Source organism: Agelaius tricolor, unplaced genomic scaffold (assembly GCF_023055355.1).
Source record: "Agelaius tricolor isolate 1412-34295 unplaced genomic scaffold, bAgeTri1.0.p SCAF_2, whole genome shotgun sequence".
Classification (NCBI taxonomy): domain Eukaryota; kingdom Metazoa; phylum Chordata; class Aves; order Passeriformes; family Icteridae; genus Agelaius; species Agelaius tricolor.
This window is the reverse complement of record NW_027269262.1, coordinates 10,341,328-10,365,265: the sequence shown is the minus strand read 5'-3', so window position 1 is coordinate 10,365,265 and position 23,938 is coordinate 10,341,328. Positions and strand designations below refer to the sequence as shown.

The 23,938-nt window shown below is 40.8% G+C and overlaps 1 protein-coding gene across 4 annotated transcripts in view; it reads right to left on the bottom strand.

Annotated features, from left to right (window-relative positions):
- Nucleotides 1-389: 389 nt before the first annotated feature.
- F13A1 (coagulation factor XIII A chain) overlaps nucleotides 390-23,938 on the bottom strand; it is a 60,493-nt gene continuing 36,944 nt past the window's right edge. For all 4 annotated transcript variants that reach the window (XM_071452463.1, XM_071452471.1, XM_071452480.1 and 1 more), the window contains 8 exons: nucleotides 22,317-22,455; nucleotides 15,914-16,017; nucleotides 15,051-15,139; nucleotides 14,043-14,196; nucleotides 13,163-13,450; nucleotides 8,984-9,144; nucleotides 6,062-6,198; nucleotides 390-2,362 (listed from right to left, as the gene is read on the bottom strand). In XM_071452463.1, coding sequence (XP_071308564.1) covers nucleotides 2,218-2,362; nucleotides 6,062-6,198; nucleotides 8,984-9,144; nucleotides 13,163-13,450; nucleotides 14,043-14,196; nucleotides 15,051-15,139; nucleotides 15,914-16,017; nucleotides 22,317-22,455 — 1,217 coding nt within the window. In that variant the 3' untranslated portion in view covers nucleotides 390-2,217. The remainder of the gene's footprint in view (nucleotides 2,363-6,061; nucleotides 6,199-8,983; nucleotides 9,145-13,162; nucleotides 13,451-14,042; nucleotides 14,197-15,050; nucleotides 15,140-15,913; nucleotides 16,018-22,316; nucleotides 22,456-23,938) is intronic.

Sequence of the window (23,938 nt, the reverse complement as noted above, 5' to 3'; positions counted from 1 at the left end):
ATTTCGCTGAGAGAAGCACTCCTTAAAAATGGGACATACGTAAGGTTTCATTAGGGGCAAACTTGTGCTTTAATGGTCTCTGACAAGTTAAAACAGGTTCCAGGGAACCTTTTTCCTGGCACTATTGATGTTCTCGGGAAATCATCACCTTCTCCAATTATTAGGTAGCCAGTTGTTGAAACAGAAGGAAAACCAAAGGAAAACAGTTAAAATTAGCCTGTAATATTATTTTTTCATTTAAATAAATATGAGTTTTTGTCCTTCGCACCAAAAAAGACACATGGCTCAGAAGTGAATTTTTTAATTTTTACAATGAAGATGCAGCAACTGGTGTCTACAGTGCTGCTATGTAGAAGTGATTAATCAAAATGCAGAACACAACACACAAGTGCAATCAGACACGCTTTATTTTGAATTCTTATTACACTGTATTTATAAAATGCCTGGAATAGAAAGCAGGTTTATATGCAAGAGCACAAAATGGATAATTTTATTAAAAGATGTAGAGCTTGGTAAGACTGCTTAATTATCTAGCAGAGATTGTCACCTTGCACTGACAATGCATTATTCAGTCTCTTCTACCCCACAGGACTTTGACATGGCAAAGTTTCTGATGTGATCACATAGGCTGTATAAAGTGAAGGTGTGTCCATTCCTGAAGTAAAAGCCCCCAAAAATCTGGTTTTCCTGGATTCTGGGGTACTCCCAGACTATATCAGGTGGTATGAATTTTTGCTTTGTTCCCCACACTTTAGTAAAAAGAGCAGCTGCATTTCTCTTCCCCCAAGACTTTCACAGCTAGTTACAGGTCTTGCAGAAGTACCATGGGCAATGTGCAGCAACAAGAGGAGCAGAAGGGAAGGAAGGCATCTCCCTTGCTTTTCACTGAGACCACCAAATGACATGGCCATCCAGTAAAGCCCCAGGGTTTAATGAGAAAGATGATCCTTTTAACTTTAGAAACTCAGCCAGCTCCCATGTGCTGTTAATACCTGATCTGCTCCTACATACACACTGTGGCCAGAGGGGAGGAGTTGAGGAGTTGCTGGGGCTTGTGTGAGTTTCTGATTCTCAGGATACATCTTTATTCCTTTCCCAGATGAGATTCTGTCCCTCTGTATTCCTGGGGTTACTCATGTAACAGGTCTTCATTCTGCTTTAGCCATGATTCTTGGGAACTTTCAGGCACTATTTAATCTAAACTCATACCCATATTTTTAGTTTAAAGTCACCCCCAGCTCCAGTGCAGGACACTGGCTAGGTTGTGGCACTGGCAGGAGAAGATTCTCAGGCTCCCTGCTCCACTCCTCTTTCCTTCACCCCATTTGCCAGCATGGACTGCTCTGGGACAGCAAACACTCCTGACACACTCATGTGGGAGAAGGGTCTACAGGGTGGGTTCAGGAGAGAAAAAAAGGCAGAGAAGAGTGAAGACAAAACATGTCTTACACAAGAGATATGACCAGCAAGTGCAGGTTTTGTGTGATAAACTCTGAGCAGAGGCAGAAAAACTCTGGATTTTCACCCAGCAAAGTAAAGGAACAGCACACCAACTGCATACAGGGTCTGATGAGGGTATGAAGTGAGTCTGTGTGAGTGCCTGCACACATGAGAGAGTAGGAGAAAAAGCACAGGGAAGCTGCGGGACAAAACAAGAGGCTGAGAATATTCTGGAGATAAAACATCCTGAGAGATGCTTCCAGCAAAGTGAGCTCACCACTAACCAGAACATTATTAATTTGTAGCATAAAGCAGACCCTTTTAGCTAGAAATACCTGTTTCTATTGCAGCCCGAATGATCTATGATAACATTGTGCAATTCAGTCTAAGAATTTATAACACTGGGTTCTTTATTTTTTTCTTTCCTTTTCAGTGAAATACCAGGCCTTAATTAAAACTAAAGTTCAGATTACTCTGGCGAATGGAGCTTTTCAAATTCCCTTGCAGCACTAATGCAAAAGACCATAAATACAAGTGAGCTACAGGAATAATATGACCTGGAATTGCCTTTAATTACATATAGCTAATTTTAAATCATTCAGCATCTAGGTGCTCTTTTATACTCTCCTCAGTCATACCAATTAGTTTGCTTTATCAATTTTTTTCAGCAGAAGGATTACCAAAATAACAATAAGCAGATTTATATCTCTCCATCAGCCACCCCTGATTGTGATATTTTTAAATATAGCTAATGAGAGAAGAAGGCAGCACCTTGGTTCATGGTTTCTGAATCTGGACATTCAGCTCACCATACACATGCCTCAAAGCATCAGAATTCAGGCTTGCAATCAGCTTCCGTAAACCTGCTCGCATTGGGGTAAATTTTACCTCCCAGGTCAATGTAGAGTTCATTTGGATTCTCCTGAATAAAAAAAAGAAAAGTTTCAATATTTCAGTCAGCCAGTGCTCTCAACCTAACACAAAACTAGAGAAACTGAAGGTAGATAAGTATAACATGTCTGAAATCTTTTATGTTTCACTCATTCTCATAAACGTCGTATAAATTACTCTCTCCATCTTCTATTCCTCTCAGAACTGACCCTGTTAAAGCCTTTTCTAGCCTTTCCTCCAGGCTAATTTTAAATTTCCAAAATGAATCCATTTTCATCTGCCTCCTGTCACTTCTTCTCATGATCACCTTCAGAATGACCTTCTTTATATCTAACATATATTTTTTCTACTTTATAATTCCATTTTTCCTGTTTATTATAGCCTATAGCCTGGTGGTGATTCCTTAAGTGGTTAGATAAGTCCAAGTGTTCAGGTCATTTCTCTGCAAACCCTATGAGATGTTCAACCCCTCAGCCACTCCTACCCTGAACCACCCTGCCATCAGCAGATGGCCTCAGTGGCCCCTTCAGATGACTTCTTCATGTCCAAAAAGCAAGTCAAAATATTCTTGGGAGTCCTGCTGTTGTTGGTTACTCTTTTACATTATGTATGACTCCTGATAACTCATATGTAAAACAATGGCACTCTGCCCTGTTCTTAATTTTTAATTTTTTTTTGCTAAAATTAAGATGCATGGACGGTCTCAGGTATTGGGTTTCCATGTTTTCTCAGTGGTTTCACACGGTTCTGTGTGCAGACTTTAAAGGCTGATATTTATTGATTGATTGATTGTGTTTGGTGGATGCTGGGATACAACTGCTCCAAAGGAAGCAATGGAAAAAGCAGTATAGTGGGGAGCTATTTATGAAAATGAATTATTTTTTCCTCAGCATTAAATAAGAGGGTTCTAAGTTCACTGCTCCTATCTCATATGGCTACAGTGTCCTGAAAACAAGAAACCTTAATTAGCTCTAAATGAGCTAGCCTGGAATCCTCCCACCTGAGTATTTGTTTCAGTGCAAGTCTGCCCCTGGTAAAATGAGGTATTCCAGCTCCTTTTTGCATACACAGATAGAGGTACCTTGGGGCATGTACCCACTTTTAGGAAAAATAAAGCAAGCAGAGAAAGATCATATTTTTGTAGTGAGCATGTGCAGACTACTTCCAGCAAGTGTTTTCCCTCTTTTTATCTTTGTTTTTAATGAGAGAAATTCTGTTCCCTATAGCTGGTGGGCTTGCATCTACCAGGTGCCCACTAAAATGGAATTATGATAAACCAATGAATTCAATTGCTGAAGAAAGTAAAATACATTTCAGAGTTTATGGGAATTATCTGTGAGGGATTATCTGAATGGAAAGTGAAGAAGTAATTACAGAAGTCTGCCATGCAGACTTCTTGAGCAGCTGGGGGTCCAGATTCCCTAAGGATGAAGGTTTTTGGGCCACAGCTTCACAGTGCTCCAGTGAGAGAGGGTAGCACTACCATCTTTGTTTTATAGTGCTATCATCTCACTGCATATATATATGTGTGTGTGTGTGCATGTACAGGAAGACAACAGCTGTGCTGGGAAACCAAACCTGCCTTTCCCTGTCTCTCTACTGTCCTGTTTCTAGAACAAGTTGCTTCTCACGACAGATGCTAATACTAGCTTAGCTCTGACATATAGAAACACCCAAAATTACTTACCTACTAGCGTGAAAGTATGCTTGGCTATTATTGTTTTAGCACTATCCATCACTGTCTGGTTAATTCTCATTTGTCATGCAAAGACTATGCCCTGAGTAAGAATTGCTGCTGCCAAAGGCTTTTCCATAACTCATGCTCCTCATCTGTCTGAGGCTAATAGCTAAATATCAATATCTTTATCTATATACAGACTTTATGAATGGTCAAGACTACAGCCCTGCAGCCACTACATTGCCAGAATAATGTTGTATCAGCTAGGTCACACACGATCAGTTTTTTGGAGCCACTCAAGTGATATAGAAAAATTACCTGAAAAGTACACAGAGGCCAAAAACCTTATCTCCACATAGAACTGTAACAGCTCCATCCCATATGTACCAGTCCCTGGCAAATAGGGAAGTGTTGAAAGGGTGGGGAAAGCCTAGAATGTGTTCAATTCTCTTTGCAAAAGGAGTAAGCCACCCTGATCTGATGTTCCTGGGAGAGAACTCAGTGATGAATGATTCTGCATAATATGCTGAGCCATCATCACACTGGAGCCATTTATCACTTTGAATGCATGGAGACAAATGTGATTATTATTTAAATAAACTACAACTGCCCCTCGCTCTGTCCTCCGTGTGTATCACCTGCATCCTACATTCATCTCAGAGAAGTTAAATCTTAAAATAACTAAGCTGATCCTTTTCCATTTACAATGTTGCCAAGGGCATTACTGAAAAGGGGAAAACATGGTGACTCTAAGGAAAATGACGTGTTCTGTGAGTAATTTTTCTCCCCTAACTCTTATGCCTTTGATGCACCTGATAATTTCTGCATCCTTGAAGGTGAGGGCAGTCCCCAGCAGCTTTTGGATTGAAAAGGATGCAGAACAACAGGGGAGGCCAGCACAGCTGGGCAGCAATGAGGGCTATTGCCACAACTTGTGCAACTCTTGTGGACCATGCTGAGTCATGCTCAGCAGCACCTGTGACATACCTTGTGCACAAAGCAAACACAGTATGTTGCCCTTTCATGGTTATTTTTCTATCAGCTCTACTCTGGAGATTGGTTTTGATCTTTTTATCCCTGTCCCAGGTGTAGTCAGGATCAGACCTCCCCTGCTGGCTGCAGAGGATGCTGACAATTTATGCAGCTGCTGAAGCACAGGCAATTTCTCAAACTTCTTTTACACACACCTGGGGACCATCAGCTCAGGCAATGATAGATACTAAGCCCAGATAGATAGATGCCCATAGCCTCAAAATTTTCCAAGTTTCTCTGTTATATACCCTTGGCTAATTCTAAGCTCATAACACCAAACTCAAATGGAAAGAGGATTTACAACTTGCTTAGCATAGGGGTATCATGGTATCAGTGTAAGGTGTGACTCTGAGAATAATGAAGGTGGCTTTCCTTTTCCTCAGATCTGGGAGTGGCCTGTGCTGGGAACATGCCTGTGTGCCAGGGCAGCCCTGTGCAGTGGAGCTACTGGGGGGAGCTGTGCGCTCACACAGACACTGCAGCTATGCCAGCAGGCTCCGCAAACAACACACATTTTGTGTCTTGACATGAGCTTGAAAAGATCATCTGAGGTACCTGAACATCTTGTATAATCATGATTAACATGGGCAGAGAAAAGCCCTTTCCGAGAAACAGCACAGGACTCGATTTGCACATGCTGAGTGAGCGGCAGTAAACACTTCAAGTGCAGGATAAATCTTCCTCTCTGCAATAGCAGCTTGTAGGTGCTATTGTCAAGTGCTAAAAGTAATGTAATACAGTGAAAAAGTAAACTTGGGCTGCACTAGCAACTGCTCACAAACGCTACCAATTTCTCCAGCCCTGGTACTGAGCAGATGAAATGCTCTCACAATCTCTCTGGATAGCCCAACTTCTACTGACTATTGAGACCTATAGCTCCCCTGTGTATTGGATTTTAAAGTACAGAGAGAGTGTTTGAATTAAATTACTCAGCACAGCATTAGTTAAGTGTCTCTTGTGAGCTTCCTACTGTGAGCAAGCAGGGGACAAGCTCCCAGCTGGGTGTGCTTTCTTCCCTACCCGAACTGCTTTTTTATTGTTCTCAGCATGCCAGGTCCCTCAAGGCGGAGCGTGACGTTCTCCAGGGTTTGTTTCAGAGGATTGGTGAATTCCACAATCACAGACATTTCTTTACCAGCTACCAGTTCACCTTTGGTCTGCAAGACAAGGAAAGGACAATGCACCAGAAACTGATAATAACAGATACACAGTACTAGCAAGGCAGAAGAACAGAGCACACAGCAAAATTGCAAGAGGCAAAGAAAGCTTAGTGAGAAGAAAATTGTTGGATGGCATATTTTTCCACCCATTGTAATTTTCCCTCAAACCACATGGCAGATCAAGAGGCTGGCCCTCATTTCCATAGAAAACTAGAAATCTGTATGTACAGTTCTGGAGCTGAGGACCCAGCTGAGGGTGAGTCCAGCTGATGGGGTCTCTCTCCCAGACTCTGCTCCCCTCCTCAGGCTCCCCACTAGCACTGAAGGGATCTGCTCAAGACATTAGCTCCAGAAGAGAAGGGCAGGTCGTACTACCCTAAATTAGAAATACCAGGCTATGTTGGTTATACCCTCAAAATTGTGATGCCCATCTTCCCCTTGCTTTTGCATTTTCTTCTCATGCCCTGAAGGGTTTTTAACCTTGCACATGGGCTCTATGGAGGCCTGAAGGCCAGTTTTCCTTCAAACCCTATGTAAGCAAAGGGACAGTATATTTTGCATTGGAAAATTGTAAACCTCCAAACAAATGTGGTTTTAAACAATGCATGGGGATTTGGGGTTCTTTAGCCTCCTGGAAATTCAGCATTTCTCACAGAAAATGTGTACTTATTTTGCTCAGGCAAGGGTTTTCAACTTATGGCTGGCAGATCTTCCAGCCCACTTCATGGTCCATCAACTGATTTAAAGAGCCTTGAGAAAGGTAACTAAGAAAATCAAGTATCTTGTCAATAAATTTAAAGTGGTGCTTTAAGGAAGTATGACATTTGCAAAAAGCTGCATAGATTCTCATCTAAGGGATTACTCTGTGCCAAAAACCAATAAAATAACTGGAGTAAAGGAGGAGATACAACTAAGCTCTCAATGGCATTTGGCCACCTGAATACACAAAAGGACATCAGTGGCATTTTCAGAAGTCTTGGCTCAATTAGAGATCCTATAACGTCTTAATTTCAATTGACCATTTAAGATCACTGGGTGTTAATCAAAATCATCCTGAAGTCCCAGACTTGCAGCTGAGACCATGATATGTATTTGCTGGTCTTATTTTTGTAATCCGATCTCAAGGTTAGAATTTCCTCAACTGTTGAGTCTGAAAATCTCCTTAGACCAACAGACAAAGACCAAAGGTTCATCTGAAGACATAAAGGGATATACATTTTTTCATTCTTCTCTCTCACTCTCACATCAAGAAATTTGGTCAGCCAATCACATCCACCAAGCAAACTTCACAAGAAAACTAAACAGACAAATTATCTCAAATTTCATTAAAAAGCAATAAATCAAAATTTCTTCTATCAATATCTGCTCACACACATGTGCACACACACGCCCCCTTAAAAATCCAGCTTTTAAAATTTCAGTGTATTTTCATGCATCACAAAGAAACAGAAAAGAGAAAAACTTAGTTTTACTCAGAAACATGGGTTTTGGACAACAGTCTACCTATATGCTAAAAATCCTTTCTTCAGAACAGCAGAGAGGATAAACTATTTTGAGGTTGAAAATCTGAGATGATGTAGAAGATGTTCTGTTTAAGTATTGAATTGAAATAATTCTTTACTTTTAAATTTTGGTTATCAAAGACAGGTATTTGAAGTAGAGTTTGCTTGTCTTGTTTACCTCCTCTCTGGAATGCTTAGTATCGAAAATGCAATTATCTGATCAGAACATCATGGTATTTCTAACCATAAAACAGAGTAGATTTTTTGGACAACTTTGATGTAGTCTTGATCCACATTTCTAAAAAAGCTCTTTTTGCAGTTGCTACATGAATTATTATATGGAAACCTGAGCACTAGTTCAAATAAATATATTGAGGGGAAAAGTTGGATTTCTTTCAAGGTCCTGAATTTTACAGAGCTGTATTCATACTTATATAAAGTTTCCTGAACAAGTCTTCTGATTTTTTTTCCCTAGTATTAGGAAAAAAGCATATCCAAATTCCATCATTCAAAGCAGATGAAGGCTTGGTGCTTTTGAAAACAATGCAATTTATTTGGATGCTCAGTTATGAATTGAGAAGTTTAAATCCCAGTTAAAGGGGCTTGTTAAATTAATCCCAGTTAAGTTAAAATGCCTTGTCTTTGCCATACAAGCATAGCTAGTATCACAGGCATTGCTCTTCTCCATTTTCATAGGTACCACACCACTGTCTGCAGAAACGCTCCAACTTTTGGAGAACACCACTGGCAGTACATTTAGAGTGGCGGCAAAGCACTGAGGTCCCAAGACATTGTCCTGAATCAGTGCTGCCCATTCAAGTTTGGAGAAACTTTCCACAATACCTGTGGAAGCTCTCCCAGCAAAATCACTTCAATAGCAGTGTTCTTCATTCTTCAGCAAGAGCCCCCTTGTTGTGCTGTGTTGCTTTAAACATAATAGACTTTTGAAGTAGTTAAAGAACTTGAATGACTTGAGTGAGAGATCTCTATAACCCTTTGAGTTTCTTCAGCTTTCTCAGATCTTTTCCCCTCTTTCCTCCACTGAGATTGTTTCAGCTCTTCACTACCAATGCAGCTGTCAGCCTCTCTCTTCAATGTAGGAACGCTCAATACACTATACAATAATGTACCTGTACACCCTCACACCCTCCAGCCAGCCACTGCTCTATAAGGTCCCTGTTAGATGCTCTAATGTGCATAAACACACACACTCCTCCATCCCACAATCAATGCAACACCCTTGTAGAGGACACATCCCTTCCACCACAACCTTGAGCTACCTTGATCTGCAGGGTGGGAATTTCCAGCATTACCGCCTTCTGCACGGCCAGAATCTTCCCCGTCTCATTGATCCGTGCGGTCACAAAGAAATGAAAGGAGGCTTGCTCCAGCAGGTCACGCATGTACTCGCTCGATTTGATCACAACGTCGAAAGAGCTGGCTGAGGGGAGACACAGCAAAGAAAAAAGGCATCTGAAGCCATCTGATCACTAACTGCTTCTCTCATCATGGCCAGTGCCAATTACATGAGTGTCTAGAAAAAAAGGTGGCTTTTGAGCTAAGGAATGGCTTTGATTTTTTTCCCTCAAACTAATTTAATTTCTTCACTACACCATTTCCCCTCTAATTTTTCCCTCTTTCCATTTAGGCTGTGAGCTTCCAGGGGCAAAGGCTGGGTTTGTGCACAGCCCCTGCCCAGTATCCTCAGCATGGGCCAGGTCACTCTTGAAGATTTCTAGGTGCTACCACAAAATAAATGAGCAGGAAAGCTGGAAATACGTATCTATTGGGCATAAAGGTCCAAACCAGCTTTTGAGTGTCATTCCTGTAAATGTTTGTTCTTTCAGTTTACTCCTGTTCTTCTTTTGCCTCTCTTCTTGGCACAGGGATGCCACCAGCAGAGTAACTGGGGGATGTGAACCCATGCAGGCTACCTGGGAGATCACCTGCTCTCCAGGACATGTCTGGTTATCTGCCTTTGCTCTACATTTGACTTGCCTGCAAAATTTAGCATGAAGGTCTTCCTGTCACCAGCATGCCCTCCAGAGAGCTTTCACATGCTCTCTGACAATAATTATCGAAGGGAACAAGTCCCTGTAGGCTAGACAGTTAAGAAGCAGGGAATCATTAATTTTAACTATATTGAACTGCAATTCCCAGGCCAACAATGGTGTGAGAATGTGATGCAGAGAATCAGACTTGCTAACTAACTGACCAGGCAAAATATATAGACCTCTAGCTCTTCTCTCTATAAACATTCATTATAACTCTAGTAAACACATCAAGATCTCCCAGCTATTTCCTGTGATGATTACTGTTATCTGTTATTTGTATTGTATTTCTGACATACACTGTAAACACTGGGATAATTGAACTCAGTTGGGTAAATGACATTCACCCCTTTTCACTCTTTTGATCCGCTCACATCAAAACCAGTTCCTTGATTTGGTTTCAAAGCTATTCCCTTGATGGCCACCTGACCTGGATTTACTAGGCCAGCCTTAAAATTACTTGATGTGCTCCTGCTCCCTCCCTCTCACTCTTTATCTTGTGTAAAAGAATTTCCCATAATACCCTTAACTGTAAATTATAAATCAGGCAAGGCATTTCTCATCTGAGAAGTAAATACATAAATAAATTAGTTACAAACCAGGAGAAATTTACTTTACAATGGAAGAAAAGGCAAACTCTTCTGTTTAAATTTAATCGCTGGAGGAAAAAAAGAAGAATATACTTCCATTGTCTTAGCACTGGTTGTGTGGATAATTTGTCAGTACCACTTATTGCATCTGGGAAAGCCAAGGGAGACACAGCACTGAGCTGCCTTATATTTTTTTTAAAAAATAGAGAAAACTAAATATAACTCAGTAGATCCGAGAGCACTTTTGAAGGCACTGGAAGGTTTAAGCTATTCAAATCCTCAAAGATGTTTTCAACCCACACAATTCCTTTAATCATTATTCTGAAAATAATTCATTCGTTTCCTGTTTGAAAACTGAGCTTGCCTCACACTTTCAGTATTTTGGGCTGGGAGAATGCCTTTAATAAATCTGTTTAGCATTGTAATTTTTTGTTACATATATATATATATATATATATATATATATATACACACACACACTTCTTGACCTGAACAAATCCTCTTTGGGTGCCTCAGAAGGTACTCTCCCATTACATCCTTGACAGATTGTTCTCACACACTTGCAGATAATCACACTACCTTCCTTCACACTGCCCACCTGCTCAGACATTATTCCTGATTTCATATTTTCCTTCTTTCCAAGGAAAAGGTGAAAGAATTCATGCTCAAATGTCATGTATCACCTTCAGAAATGGAGGAGTTTTTGTCCTGTTACGGAACAGGGTGCCCCACAAGTTGATGCCTGTAGGTCAGATATAAGCAAATCCCCACCCTGAAAAGTGGGAATAACTTTAAAAATGTCTCATTAGCCAGAAGCAGTGATGGGGACATACTCTTGATACACATACATAAAAATCCATGTTCTGGTCTTTCAGGTGCCTCTCCCCAGTCTGCATTCACTCACCATCGCTCAATTCAGAGTTTCCAGCACTATTTCAAGAAGCTTTTTTTTCTTAGCATTTACTTAAATTAGAAAAAATGAATTGTGATGCTCAGTGATGTTTAAAAATCTATTAATTTCATTTCTTGCAGAGAGGAGACAGGTGATCCTCAAAGCACTGCAGAAGCTGTATTTTAGGTAGTAATACCCTACACAGACCTTTGATACAAGAGCAGACATAAATAAGTGCTGAAACCATGCACAAATCACAGCCAGAAAATGTAGCAGACACTTCTCCTACAAGATGACCGAATTTTCCCTCATCAAAGAAGTGGCACAGAATTTAGACCAAGACTATTGAAACTGATTTTTTTTTGCTGCATCTATTCAAGTATCCAAAAGTTTTCCAGTATTTCAGATTAGATATTTAGTAACTGATGTAAGTCACTATAAGCCCTCACACTGTGTTTCGATAGCGTATATTGGAACAATCCAACGCCCATTTCCAGGCCCCCTGCAAATGATCCACAGAGGTAGAAAGAATCAGCAAGTAGCTCTCAGGGCTTTGTTACAGGCTGGAGGTAGAAGTTTTATTAATCTTCACAAGTAGATCCTTATCAGTGGACTTCTACTTTTTGCAGAATAATGAGCTCCAAATAAAATGTGCTGTTTCAGATGATGTTCAAAGTGAGGAAGAAAGCAGTGGATTTTTTTTGTGGCCTGATAGGAACTGTGGTTCCATGGAGACTTCTCACTGAGACAGAACTAATCCTCTTGGAAGAAAGAGGGCTCACAGTGTCTCTTGAGCTGGGATGAGGTAGAGAAGACAGAAAACTCAGAGGTCAGCCAGGATTGCTGTGATCCAGCAGCAGACCCAGTTCAGGCGGCCGATCCTTTGGGCTCCCAAAGTCCTGCCACTCCTCCTGCACTCAGAAAGATTGATTTGCCCAGTAGCAGTGTCTAGAAGGCAAAGTCATGGCTTGTTGACCCTCTCAGCAGGGAACTCAAGTGAAGGATCCTCTACTTCATCTCTGTAAGAGCATGTGGTCATCACTTTTGCTGACCAAGGACACAGGCCCGTCTGGAGAACAAGTGATTGGCAGTCACTTGTTGCTAGAGCCTGCTAGGTAGCACTTGGAAGTACAGCTGCTTTTAAACATGTGTTGTAATGGCTAACAGGAAATAGATTATGTCCAAGTTTAAAAAGGAGAACATCTCTCTTTCCTACTTTGAGCAGTACAAAAACCTGCCCACAGCCTCCTGAGCTGGTCTGCCAGGACCTTCTTCTCTCATGAAAAGTGGCAGGATCTCCCTACTGTATTCCAGAGGGCACTAGGAAAAATAAATGGTGCATCTGTAAAGATAACTCACCTTTGGGGCTACTGCACATCTGACAAGTGTCCCTGCTCTATCGTGGCACCTTCTCATTACATATAAACTTTTTAGATCACTGTAAATATGAAATCCTGAGCCACAGAGTCCTCCAAAGCCAGATATCCACTTGAATCTACTCAGAACTTGTCAGCTTCTACCAGTTAAGACAAAAAAATACACCCTCTTGTCTCTGTACATGACATCCCATGGAACCAGAACTTCCCCTTCACTTGCTAAAATGCTGCTAGGAAAATAAAGGAATTCAAAGGAAAAACAATACCTTGCAGCTTAACACCTGTGCTCCTTTGATTTCTTTTGTACAAAAGAACTAAAATTAACAATTCCCAGAGATGCAGCTTGGTGTAAAAGAGCATTTTGCAGGAAGAAACAGCCTGAAGGAAACAGCCTCAGCTTTAAATGACCCTGGTATCCAGCCCGGGGTAGGGAGAGGATCCTTCTGATACTCAATAGATATCCTACCCCTGGCTACTGGAACTGGCTCTACCCATGGGTGTAAACACTGGTGAAAGTTAATAACACAGAAAATAACTATGCAAGACTTACATGAAGAGGGTTCCAGTTTTGCACTGAAAGAGTGTTTCTTGAATTCACTTTTTGGGACTCCTGTATAAAACACTATGTTGCCTGAAAAGTAGGTAGTTGCAGTGTAGGAGTTGCGACTCTTGTTCCTGAAAGTTATAGTGACTTTAAAGTCATTGCCAAGGACTGCCTTTTGTGCTTGGAAGTCCATGTCAACATCTGTCTGTGGCTGGTACGTGGTGTCTTGGATACTTTGCTTTTTAACACCATACATCACAGCAGTCTCAAGAGCCAGCCTCTCCTCATCTGAGCCTAGGAATGAATGAAAACCAGATTAAGAAAAGAAACAGAAGTCCAGCATCAGCCCCCCTGATCATAAGGGTATGTCTTCCATAGTTTGTAGTACCTGAAATAAATAGATGAGGACAGTGAACCCTCCTGGGGTAACACCAGCAATGGGAGAACTTGACAGCTACCAAGGGAGTTGGTGTGGAAGCCATATCAGACAAACTGATGTAGCTGAACTCTTATCAATAGAGCTACACTGGTTTACTCTGTGTCAACATCTGGCCTGAATAAGAAATGTCTAAACATCTGTACGGAAAGCCTTGAATTGTTTTGAATGCTTTGAGTTGCTCCATGACTAGCCTTTATTTTCACTACGACTAAGTTAGTCTAAAGCATTTCAGAATAGTGAAGTTTGTGCTTTGCTTGTGCCTTATGATCAAGGCATCTACAGTGTTTCTGTGATAGAGTTACAAATAAAGAATTCCAGAGGGGACTTTTGCAGCTTTTCATGAAGCTCCCTCAGTGACAGAGGTTTCCAAGTCATCATCCAGGATTTGACTGTCTATGTCTTATATATAAATCTATGTCCATATGGTCCCAGCTCATTTCAGGTTACCTTCTCGGAACTTGTACTCCTCAGTAATGTCCATCATTCCATCACCTCCAACTTCCTTGGTCACAATCAACTGCCCAATACGGGTTGTGTCAATGTTTTCTACCACTTGGGTTCCATTTTTCTCCATTCTTGTGTAGAAAATGTCGCTATTCACCTATGAAATTAAATGAAAGAAGATTGAGATATATGAAAGTAGAGAGAAGGAGTCAGCCTATCCCCCCCAAAATAATGACATATTGACTTGAAGTCCTGCTAATGCCACATCTACATTTCAAGTTTAAAATTAGTCGTATGCTGAGATGCATTTTACTATTCACAGCTCCAGAATTACAGAGAGTGTAAACTTTACAAGGCTACAGAGAGGTCATTCAAAATTGAGGAGCACTACTACACATTTCTTGTACCAAAAAGCTTTAGAAATAGAGAGGAGAATGCTTAATAGCTAAAATGTCTTCATTCTTTTCTGTCCTAAGCCATTTACAATTCAATTAGAGAGAAATTTGTCTCACAGTGTTGCAATTCTGGGCATGCCTCCTCTGGTGATGCAAGAGGTTAAAGCTCCAGACCAGGTCTCTATCTCCTTATTGAGATATTTCCCTCTCAAATCTGTCAGCCAAATCACCCCTGTTAGATCTCCATGACCCACCGCAGCCAAAAGGAATTTGGTGAGCAAAGAGAATGAGCAGCTAGAGCTAGTGACCCATTCAGCACAGCTGAATCTTGGAAGGAAAAATGACCACAGCCTGAAGATTCAGTGAAGTCAGAGCAGCTTTTTCTTATTATTATATTGAGGAGCAGAGAGTAGAGAAATCTCTGTCATTCATTAGAGCCATATCATTCCTGCTGGCATGTCAAAACATAATGATGAGATTGTTCTGTGGCATGAAGTATACATGAAGTAACTTCTCAATCCATAAATTGGAGAGCTATCTTCTGTCTCACTGTGGTCTCTCTGATATCACTCACTCCAGTAAAAATTTTCACATAAAACAAAATTTCACTTTGTACCTCAGCATAGACAAAAGGAGCATCAAATTGGAAGCAAACGTGACCATGTTTAATGGCTTGAACTGAGGCTGGACCACACCTGTACATACCTATGGGGAGAGGAGAGACAAAGTGAGAGACCAGATAAATTAAAAACATGTAAAATGTTATATTTTCTCAAAGAAAAAGAATTCTTGGTGTTTGACAAAATCTTCTAATAGTTTACAGGAGCTCCTGACCAAGAAGCAAAAAGCTTAATTTTGTTACCAGCCTTGTAGATAACACAGACTCGGCTCTGGAGCAACCTGGTTATTCAGTACCTTTAATGGCACTGTAACATCCACTGTAAGTCTCAAGTACTTGAAATACGGTTACAGCTGGGTTTGGTTAAAACAGATCATTTTGGTAGGAGTCAGGTACACCACAGGCCAACAAAGACCTTGCTACAAATTTGAGAAGATTGCATTTTGAGGGCTGGGAAATTAAGGACTGGAAAGAAAGACCAGTGACTTTATTTCTCTCCTACCTACCACCTGCTCACGTAGTTCAGTTAGGGCTGCATAAAGTAAGGCTCCTATACAGGTACTCTAAAATGCAAAAAGCCATCTTTGGCAACAGGATCACATCTCTTCAGTACCAAGCAGGACCTTTCTCATGAAGGATTTTGTGTCCCAGGGCATCATGAGCAGTGTTATAATAAGTACAGACTTATTTTAGAGTTCAAAACAAATTAGAAGAGGGCCCTGAGGTGAGTGTGGTTATTTGGTCCAAGAAGTTGTCACTGGTCTTATGGTGCCACTGGCTCAGCTATCGTCAGCTCATTGTTTGAAACAGAGATCCCAAACATTAGAACGTGAACTAAGGAGGACTTCAAGCAACATTACCATCACTAGTTTCTTGAGGTGTCCCATCAACAACTTGCCATCCTCCGAAACCAACAGGAAGGTCAGGTCTGGTCATCCAAGCTTCATTCCAGCAATGATAATTCCTTAGAAAAGAGATGGGACCAGTATATTAAATTCTTGGAAACAAGCACACAGGCCAAAACAAATCCTGTGTATTTATATCCTGGCATTGCTTCAGTAACACTGTTTGCCAATTCAGGGATAAAAATGTTGACCCTTTAAAGAGAACAGATTTTTAGGTCTATAAGTTTGGTACCTAGCTGTTAAAATCTGAAAGCCACAATTTTTCCTTGTAGTTTCTTGACTGAAAGTTGAAGAGGGTTTTTTGATTCTTCTAATACGTTCTCAGTGTGTTTCAGAAGATATGCCAGTGTTTGGAGATTGTTGGAGTGTATGAAAAGCTACACAAACTAGAATCCCTTTCCAGGCAGACACCTCCACTTCAAGCAAACTTTGAATCTTCAAGCCAATGAAAGATGGTCTGCTTTATAATTATTCAGACTGAAGCTTTGGCATCTCTTATGAAAAGATTTGGAATCAACTCTGCAACGTACAGTGTGTAGTTTTGTTTTCATGGCTCAAAACAAGCATGCTTTGCTGGCTTCCATTTGGGTTGAGAAAAAGACCCTGCACAGCCTTTCTAAAACTATCTCCAATGTAGATTCCTCGTAAGTTTTTTCCCATGTGTCATGACAATGCATGATGTCAGAACTCCTAAAAAACACATCTCATAAAACCTACCTACAATCACTGTGGGCCAACTTGCATCTTTAAGGCCCAGGACAGTGACCTGAATTATAAAATTCTGAGAGTAGTTCATCTAGGTGCTCAGGGTTAAAATGCTCTCACCTGGCTGGATGCTCAGGAGAATTAAAAAAACAGCACAGTACCATCACAGTCTGCCCTGGGTGTTTCAAAGATAAGCAGAAAAGATGGACAGATGTTGTAACTTCCAGCAATGCTACCAATGCTCAAGGGAGAGAACAAGCAAGAAAAAAAGATAATCTGGAAAGAAGGTCTTTCAGTAAAGACAGCAAAGTGTTTGAATTTCATTACTGCAAAAAATAAAAGAAGGAAAGAATAGAGAAAGGGGCAATTTTGCTTGCAAATTATACATATCCTACAGCAGATCTGAATAAACTTACATCTGTGTAGCTGCTGATATAGCCTCTAGTACATGCAATGATATTAGCAACGAAAATGGGGATTGTTAAACTCTGACCATTTCATTAATAATAGGTGAAAACCAGTATGGAGCAGAGTCAGAAGGATCTGAAGCTTGTCTAACAAGACATTTCAAAGTGGAAATGAAAGCTTGGATCAGGGTAAAACTTGTCAGTTAGGAGAGTTAATGAAGCAGCACTACAGAAAAAGGAATTATTCAAAGAAAATGACACACACTCAGAGAATTTTTGATGCTGCTGAGTAGTCAGCACTGAATCATGCTCACAGAACTTTGCTGAGGGCTACCCGAGATTGGGGACACACTTCGTGGAAGGTGGGTATTTGCACACTGCTATGCCAACATAAGAGAAAGACAATCCCTGCCCTGAAACCTTCACTGGTTCACTTTGAATCAAAGTCAGATGTGTCACTGGCTTTGCATTCTGCGAAAGAAGAACCTGAAGAGCAGGCAAAAGGAAAGGATGATAAAAACAAGGCTGGGAGTGGGGTAACAGTGTGGAAAATGGCAGATCCACTTCAGTTATTTAATTAGGTAACATAGTTTTTCTATATTTTTTTCTGTATTTGTCTCAGGAACAGGACCTTGGTTTCTGGTTTCTATTGGTGTATACTGGACACAATAGGATGGCAGTTTTTTTAGGTATGCTGCCATGCAAATACCAAGTACACATAAAGATATTGAATCTGAATGGACAAAAAGACACTGCTTGTAGAGCAGTGAGCATTAAGAAAAGGAGGATGAGGGAAACATTTGCCTTTCCAAAGGTAGCAGAAACCTCCCTATAGAAGTGAGCATAGCTGAAGAGCTGATTCCATGGCCATAATTTGTTGAACTGATTCTATAATTCTTGTATTCTACAGCAAGCCTGAGACATTAAAGACAGCAAGAATGGCAATAGAGATCAATGTTGTGACCATTAAATATTTACAGAGATAATTACGGATAGACTAAACAAAGCAATGGGGAAATTAATAAAAGATGACTAGGCGGGTTTTATGCCTGGAAGACAATTCAAGAATGGTAGTTCGTATTGCTTATGGGACAGGCAGATGCTGGAAGCAGCTGCTGCCCTTTTATGAGCTAACAAGTTCAGGCATTGAGGTTGAAAGGGACTGCTAGGGTCAGGCACTGATAATATTATTGAGAAATTAGAGCAAAGTCATCTGGGACTAAATGGGAGAGCAGAGGTCTCAGAAGGGCTTTCTCCACAGGCCTGGATATGGACGAACTCCCATGGGGTTGGGTCACATCAAGAAAATTTCTGCTGAGATGCTGATGTTGATCTGCTTGGACCTCACAGTAGGAGTGAGTCTTGATTCCCATCCAAGAGAAATATTCTTTAAGTGTCTTTATATCATCATTAAGAAAGACAAGGAGAACAGACAGTACTGATGGCCCCAAATCCGGCCAGATTTATAAAAATAACTTTCTGCAAAGTCTGTGTAATTTTGTATATGTGTTTTGTTGGTGGTGGTGTTGTTTCCTATCCTGAGGGAGAAGACAATCTTTAATAAAAATAAATAAATGTCAGATAACATTCAGAGGGAGCCCCACACTCAGAGATTGATTGGACTAAAAATCCTGGCTCCAAGTATCCCTGAATTCTGAGAGTATTTAAGACCTGAAGACAGATCAGCTCCAGCAGTACAAGGCTAAAGTACAATAGAAATGATATATTAATAAAGAAAAAGAGCTTTGCTTCCAGTTTGCAAGAGATTATAAATAAAAGTGAGAAATGCATTTAAAAAATCATTATAAATACCTTGAGCTTGTCCTCTTAAAAAAAGAAATAAAAGAGGCATTAAAAATAAAATCAGGGTTAAGACACAAGTCATTTGGAGTCAGCATGTGGGCTACCAAGGAGTGTTACAGAATAATGAAAAGAAAGGACACAGAGGAGAAATGAAAAGAGGTGTATATATTAAGTCATGCCCAAAGGGTTATGTGCACCATGTACTAATAAATGCACTGGGAGGATAAAAGGATGAACAAGGCAGTTAAAAAAAGTTATCAAGCCAGGGAAAAGCAATGTAGGATGGAAGGATGAAATGTTAGTGTAAATTTGCATGTGGATTTCATTGGGACTAGGATGATTTTGGATGATCGTACCCTGTCCCAAAAGAATGCAGGAGAAAAGAGATTAAATTAAGAAGTCATGGGAAACAGCTGGGTGAAAGAAAGGGAAGTAAAAGGAAGTGTCAAAAGTTGGTGGGATGTATTTCATAGATCAGGTTAGGAGAAGGAAAGAAGGGATGAGAGTGAAAATTGTAAAGCATAACAATGATCCAGTGCTGGGTGTGTATGGATTGTGCACTGAGGCTCCCAGTCACTGGCTCTTGTTTCACATATCTTATAGGCAGAGGAGGCTTCAGAAGACTTCTCCTTTACAGATCTCTGAGCCATAAAAGGATCAGCCCCATGAGATATGCTGAGTCCTTCTGTCTCACAGACAGCAAGAAAAACTGCCCAAGGATACTAACCAGAGTCAACAAGGCAAATAGCAGGATCATGGCTCTGGATCACAGGAGAGTAGTCTTTAACATGTTTAAGGTCCTACTTGGAAGAATACCATGGGAGGCAGTTCTGGATGGATGCAGAAGATGGATGCACAAGAGGTAGATGTTACTCAAGAGTCACCTCCTCCAGACTTAAGTATGCTCCATCCTTGTGTGTAGGAAATCAACCAAAAGTGGCACAAGTCCACAGGGTAGTCCCAATTAAACTCCAATTAAACATAAAAAAAGTGGTGTTTAAGAAAGAGGGGGAGAGTGGGGACAGGTGACCAGGAGGAAAACAGAGCCACTGTCTGAGCATGCAGGCACAGGTATAGGAAAGCCAGAACAGGGCAAACAAAGTATGTCGAGGGACATGTAGAGCAGCAGGAAATGCAAGCAAATCAGTGTCAAAAGGAAGCCCATAGAATGTGGCTCTGCTGTTGAACACAGCAGGCAACCTGGTGACAAAGGATTAGGAGAAGGCATTCAATGTTTTCTCTACCTTGCTTTTTACTGCTAAGATTTGCCCTCAGGAATCACAGCCCATGAAACCAGTGTGGAGGTTTGGAACATTGAAAACTAGACAAGTAACAAGATAGAGAACAGTTAAACAAACTGAACACACACAAATCCAATGGATCTGATGGAAAATATGAGGTAATCTCATCAAAAATGCCGAGGGAGCTTGCCAATGTCACTGTAAAACCAATCATATCTATCTTCAAAAGACCATGGTAATTGGAGGAAGTTCCTGCAGACTGGAGGAAATTAAATACTGCTCTACTCTTCAAGAGAGAGGAGTATCCAGGGAGAGAGAGACTTGTCAGCTTCCCTTTGATGTCTAGGAAGGTTATAGAGCAAGTTCTTCTGGAAAACATTTCCAAACTTATTAAGGACTAGGTGATTGGCAGTAGTCAGCATGGATTTACAAGCAGCCAGCTGTGCCTGCCAAACCTCAGAGCCTTTTCTGATTAAACAAGCGACTGAAAGGACAAAGGGGAGACCTACATGGGGGTTGGTCCTTTTGACTTTAGTGTCATCTCCTAGAACATCCTCACGGACAAACCTTTGAAGTGTAGACTAGACAAATGGACAGCAAGATACATTGAAAACTGGCTGAATTGCTGGGATCAGAGGGTTGTGATCAGTAGTGATCACCCTAGCTGGAGCTCAGTCATTAGTTGTGTACTCCAGGGGTCAATACTGGGTCTGACACTGTTCAACAGCTTCATTATTACCTGGATTATGAGACTACCTGTACCCTCAGCAAGTTTGCTGATAAAGAAACTGGAAGGAATAGCTGATACAACGCAGACTGTACACAAGGAGAAGGAGAAACTAAGGCAGCTGGGACTGTTCAGTATGAAGATGGGAAGGCTGGGTAGGATCTTATCATGTGTATAAATTCCTGGTTAGGGAATTGAGGGAAAGAACACAGAGCCAGACTCTTCTCAGTAGCCCAAGGACAGGACAAGAAGCAATGGGCACATACTGAAACACAGAAAAATCTGTGTGAAGATCAGGAAACACTTTTCTTACTGTGAAAATGGTTGAGCACTGGCACAAGTTTCCTAGAGAAGTAGTGGGGTGCCCATCCTTGGAGATACTTGAAGCCCAACTGGACACAGACCTGAGCAACCTTCTCTAGCTGACGGTGCTCTGAGCAGGAGGGTTGGGTGACTTCCAAGGGTCCCTTCTAGTCTCAACTACTCTGTCTTGCTGTGACACAAGCATCACATGTAAATGAACCTGCTTTCCTTAGATTTCCTCTTGAATATGGAAATCACATAAAAGATGTCACAGCAACAGGTTCAGTCACTTCCTCCACCACATAGTGGGTTTATTGCAGTTTTAATACAAAGACTTCCAGAGACTAGGTTATTAATGAAACATGCTGATGAGCTGCTATGCTAATGAGTTGAAGATCTCATTGACACAAGTCAGGTATATTAACATTGAATAGGACAAGTATCTCCTGAATTTAGGAATGTAGAGGTCACATTCATTTTGGAGGAGAGGCTTGAGGGCCAATATCCCACACAGAGCATATAATCAATATATGCTACACTTCTCCTGTCAGGCAGAAGACAGTAGGAGTTTGAAGAGCCAGTTAGAGGACTGCCTTCTCAAAAAGAATGTGTAAACTCCTCTTGGCCCTAGGGAGTTTCCTTTTTATAAATCTGGTGATAGCATTTCAGTATCTTTTATGATACCTTGACTTGTTTCTTTTTCAGCTGAACAGGGTTTATTTTGGAAAGCACCTCTTTGCAACAATGACTGTGTGCACACAATGTAAAACAGTCTACAAATATGGAAACTGGGCACAAGCAGATCAAAAAGGGTGTTTTTCCACAGATATTGGGGTACCCCTTGGACCTTGGCTCCAGAAGAATGGAAGTGCTCATCCTACCTTCTTCCATTTTTAGAAAAACTGATCCCTAAGAAGCATAAGCCCATTCCAGCTCTCCAGGGTGCTTAAATGAGCACTGTATGGGAACATTAACAGCAGGATTCCCCAGGGGTTGCCTGTTTACACTGCAAGTCTTCATATTAGTCAGCCTACCAACAATCTATTCATTCTGTTTCACATAAGCCAGCAGTGTTCTTCCATGCACAGAGAAATAAACACAATACAAACATTGCCATGTTTTTTACGACTTTGATCATTGACACATTAAAGGCATTTTCCAGGAGGACTCACCACACAGAATCTTTTGTAAGTCTGGTGTCCACTTTTCCTTCGTCATCCAGAAAGAAGTCCATCCGTAAATTGGCATTGTTATCATGGGCAGAAGAATAGTTGGTAATGAGTCTTGCAGGTATCCCCAAGCATCTCAGAACTGTGGCAAAAACAGAAGAGTGATGAGAAGGACAAATATGGAGACTGCGTTCATGGATGACAGGGTGAGAGGACTGAAATAGTAATTACCAGAACAAAATGGGAAAACTCAGTCAAATCAACCCAAATAATTCCTTCTATCTGATTTATATTGCACATGCTAAATATTTGATTTGGTCCCAAAATTATGAGTGTTAAAGACAAATATTGGTACAAGGGTTATAACTGAAGCATCTGATTACTAATAGTTTCAAAGCAGCTTTGCATAGTAACCACATGGTGGAATTTCAGGTCAAATCTGGGTGCAATGGGTCAGCTGTATGACCAAATGTGATACAAAAGAAAAGAAGTTTGAGCTTGCAAGAGATGCACAATATATGAGGTCTCTTAGCATCAGTAACTTGGGAGAATTATGAGACTATGGTAAAAAGAAAATTAATAGAAAGTATCTCCTTTTAAGGAGATCTTATTTGGAGTTTTTCTGTTTGATGTCTGCTGTCAGACAGGATCTGGAGGACACAAAGAATAAAGTAGAAAATTACTGTTAACAATGGGGAAAAGCTGCATTATTTGCAACTGAAATGACAAGGTTTGAGAATCTGAATAAAATGCATTACATAATTCATATTGCCTGCCAAGTAACAGCATTTTATAGTCAATTGTCCCTTCTTTCATTAAGACCTTAAAAGAAGGATCAAAAAAATAGCCCCTAGCCCACACTCTCACACCATCACAAAATAGCACTGATGACCCTTCTTACCATTTGACAAGTGGTAAATTTAAGAGATGTGGAAAAACTCTGGAAATGCTACAGCTATGTCCATAATCTGAAACAGTGCACCAACAGGCTTCTGTGTTTGTTGTATAGTCTGGCAGATAAATAGGCATGGAGCACATCCCCGGGCTAGGGGAACGGGTCTGTGGGGTGACACATCATCTCAGCTACTCCAGATTACATCTTTGTCTCAGCCCGGAAAAGGTCCTGGCTTTCAATTTAGGGGCCAACATGGTTCTGCAAAAAACAGAGTGTGAGGGGTTTTTGGTGGTTGACAGGGTTTGTTTTGGTTTTTTTGGTTTTGGTGGGGTTTTTTTGGTTTTGGTTTTTTGGGGTTTTTTTTTTGTTTGTTTGGTTGGTTTTTTGTTGTTGTTGTTGTTGGTTTTGAGTTTTTAAAGATTTTTTTGTTGGGTTTTTTTTCAGTTTTTTGGTTGTTTTTTTGGTGGTCGTGGTGGCAGTGGTTTTTGGTTTGGGGTGGATTTTTGGGGCGTTGTTTGTGGGTTTTTTTAAGGGAAAAGATTTTTATTGAAAATTCTATTTAAAAATAGTTCCAATGCTGCAGAGTTGAACAGCCCTGCTGCTACTGCTGGGTTTTGTATATTCATTACTGTCACTACTGTGACTCCCAATAAAGTGTAACACTGCACATTCATTTCAAATTCCTGGATGAAAAATTACCTGGATGCATCCAATACCATATGTACCTATT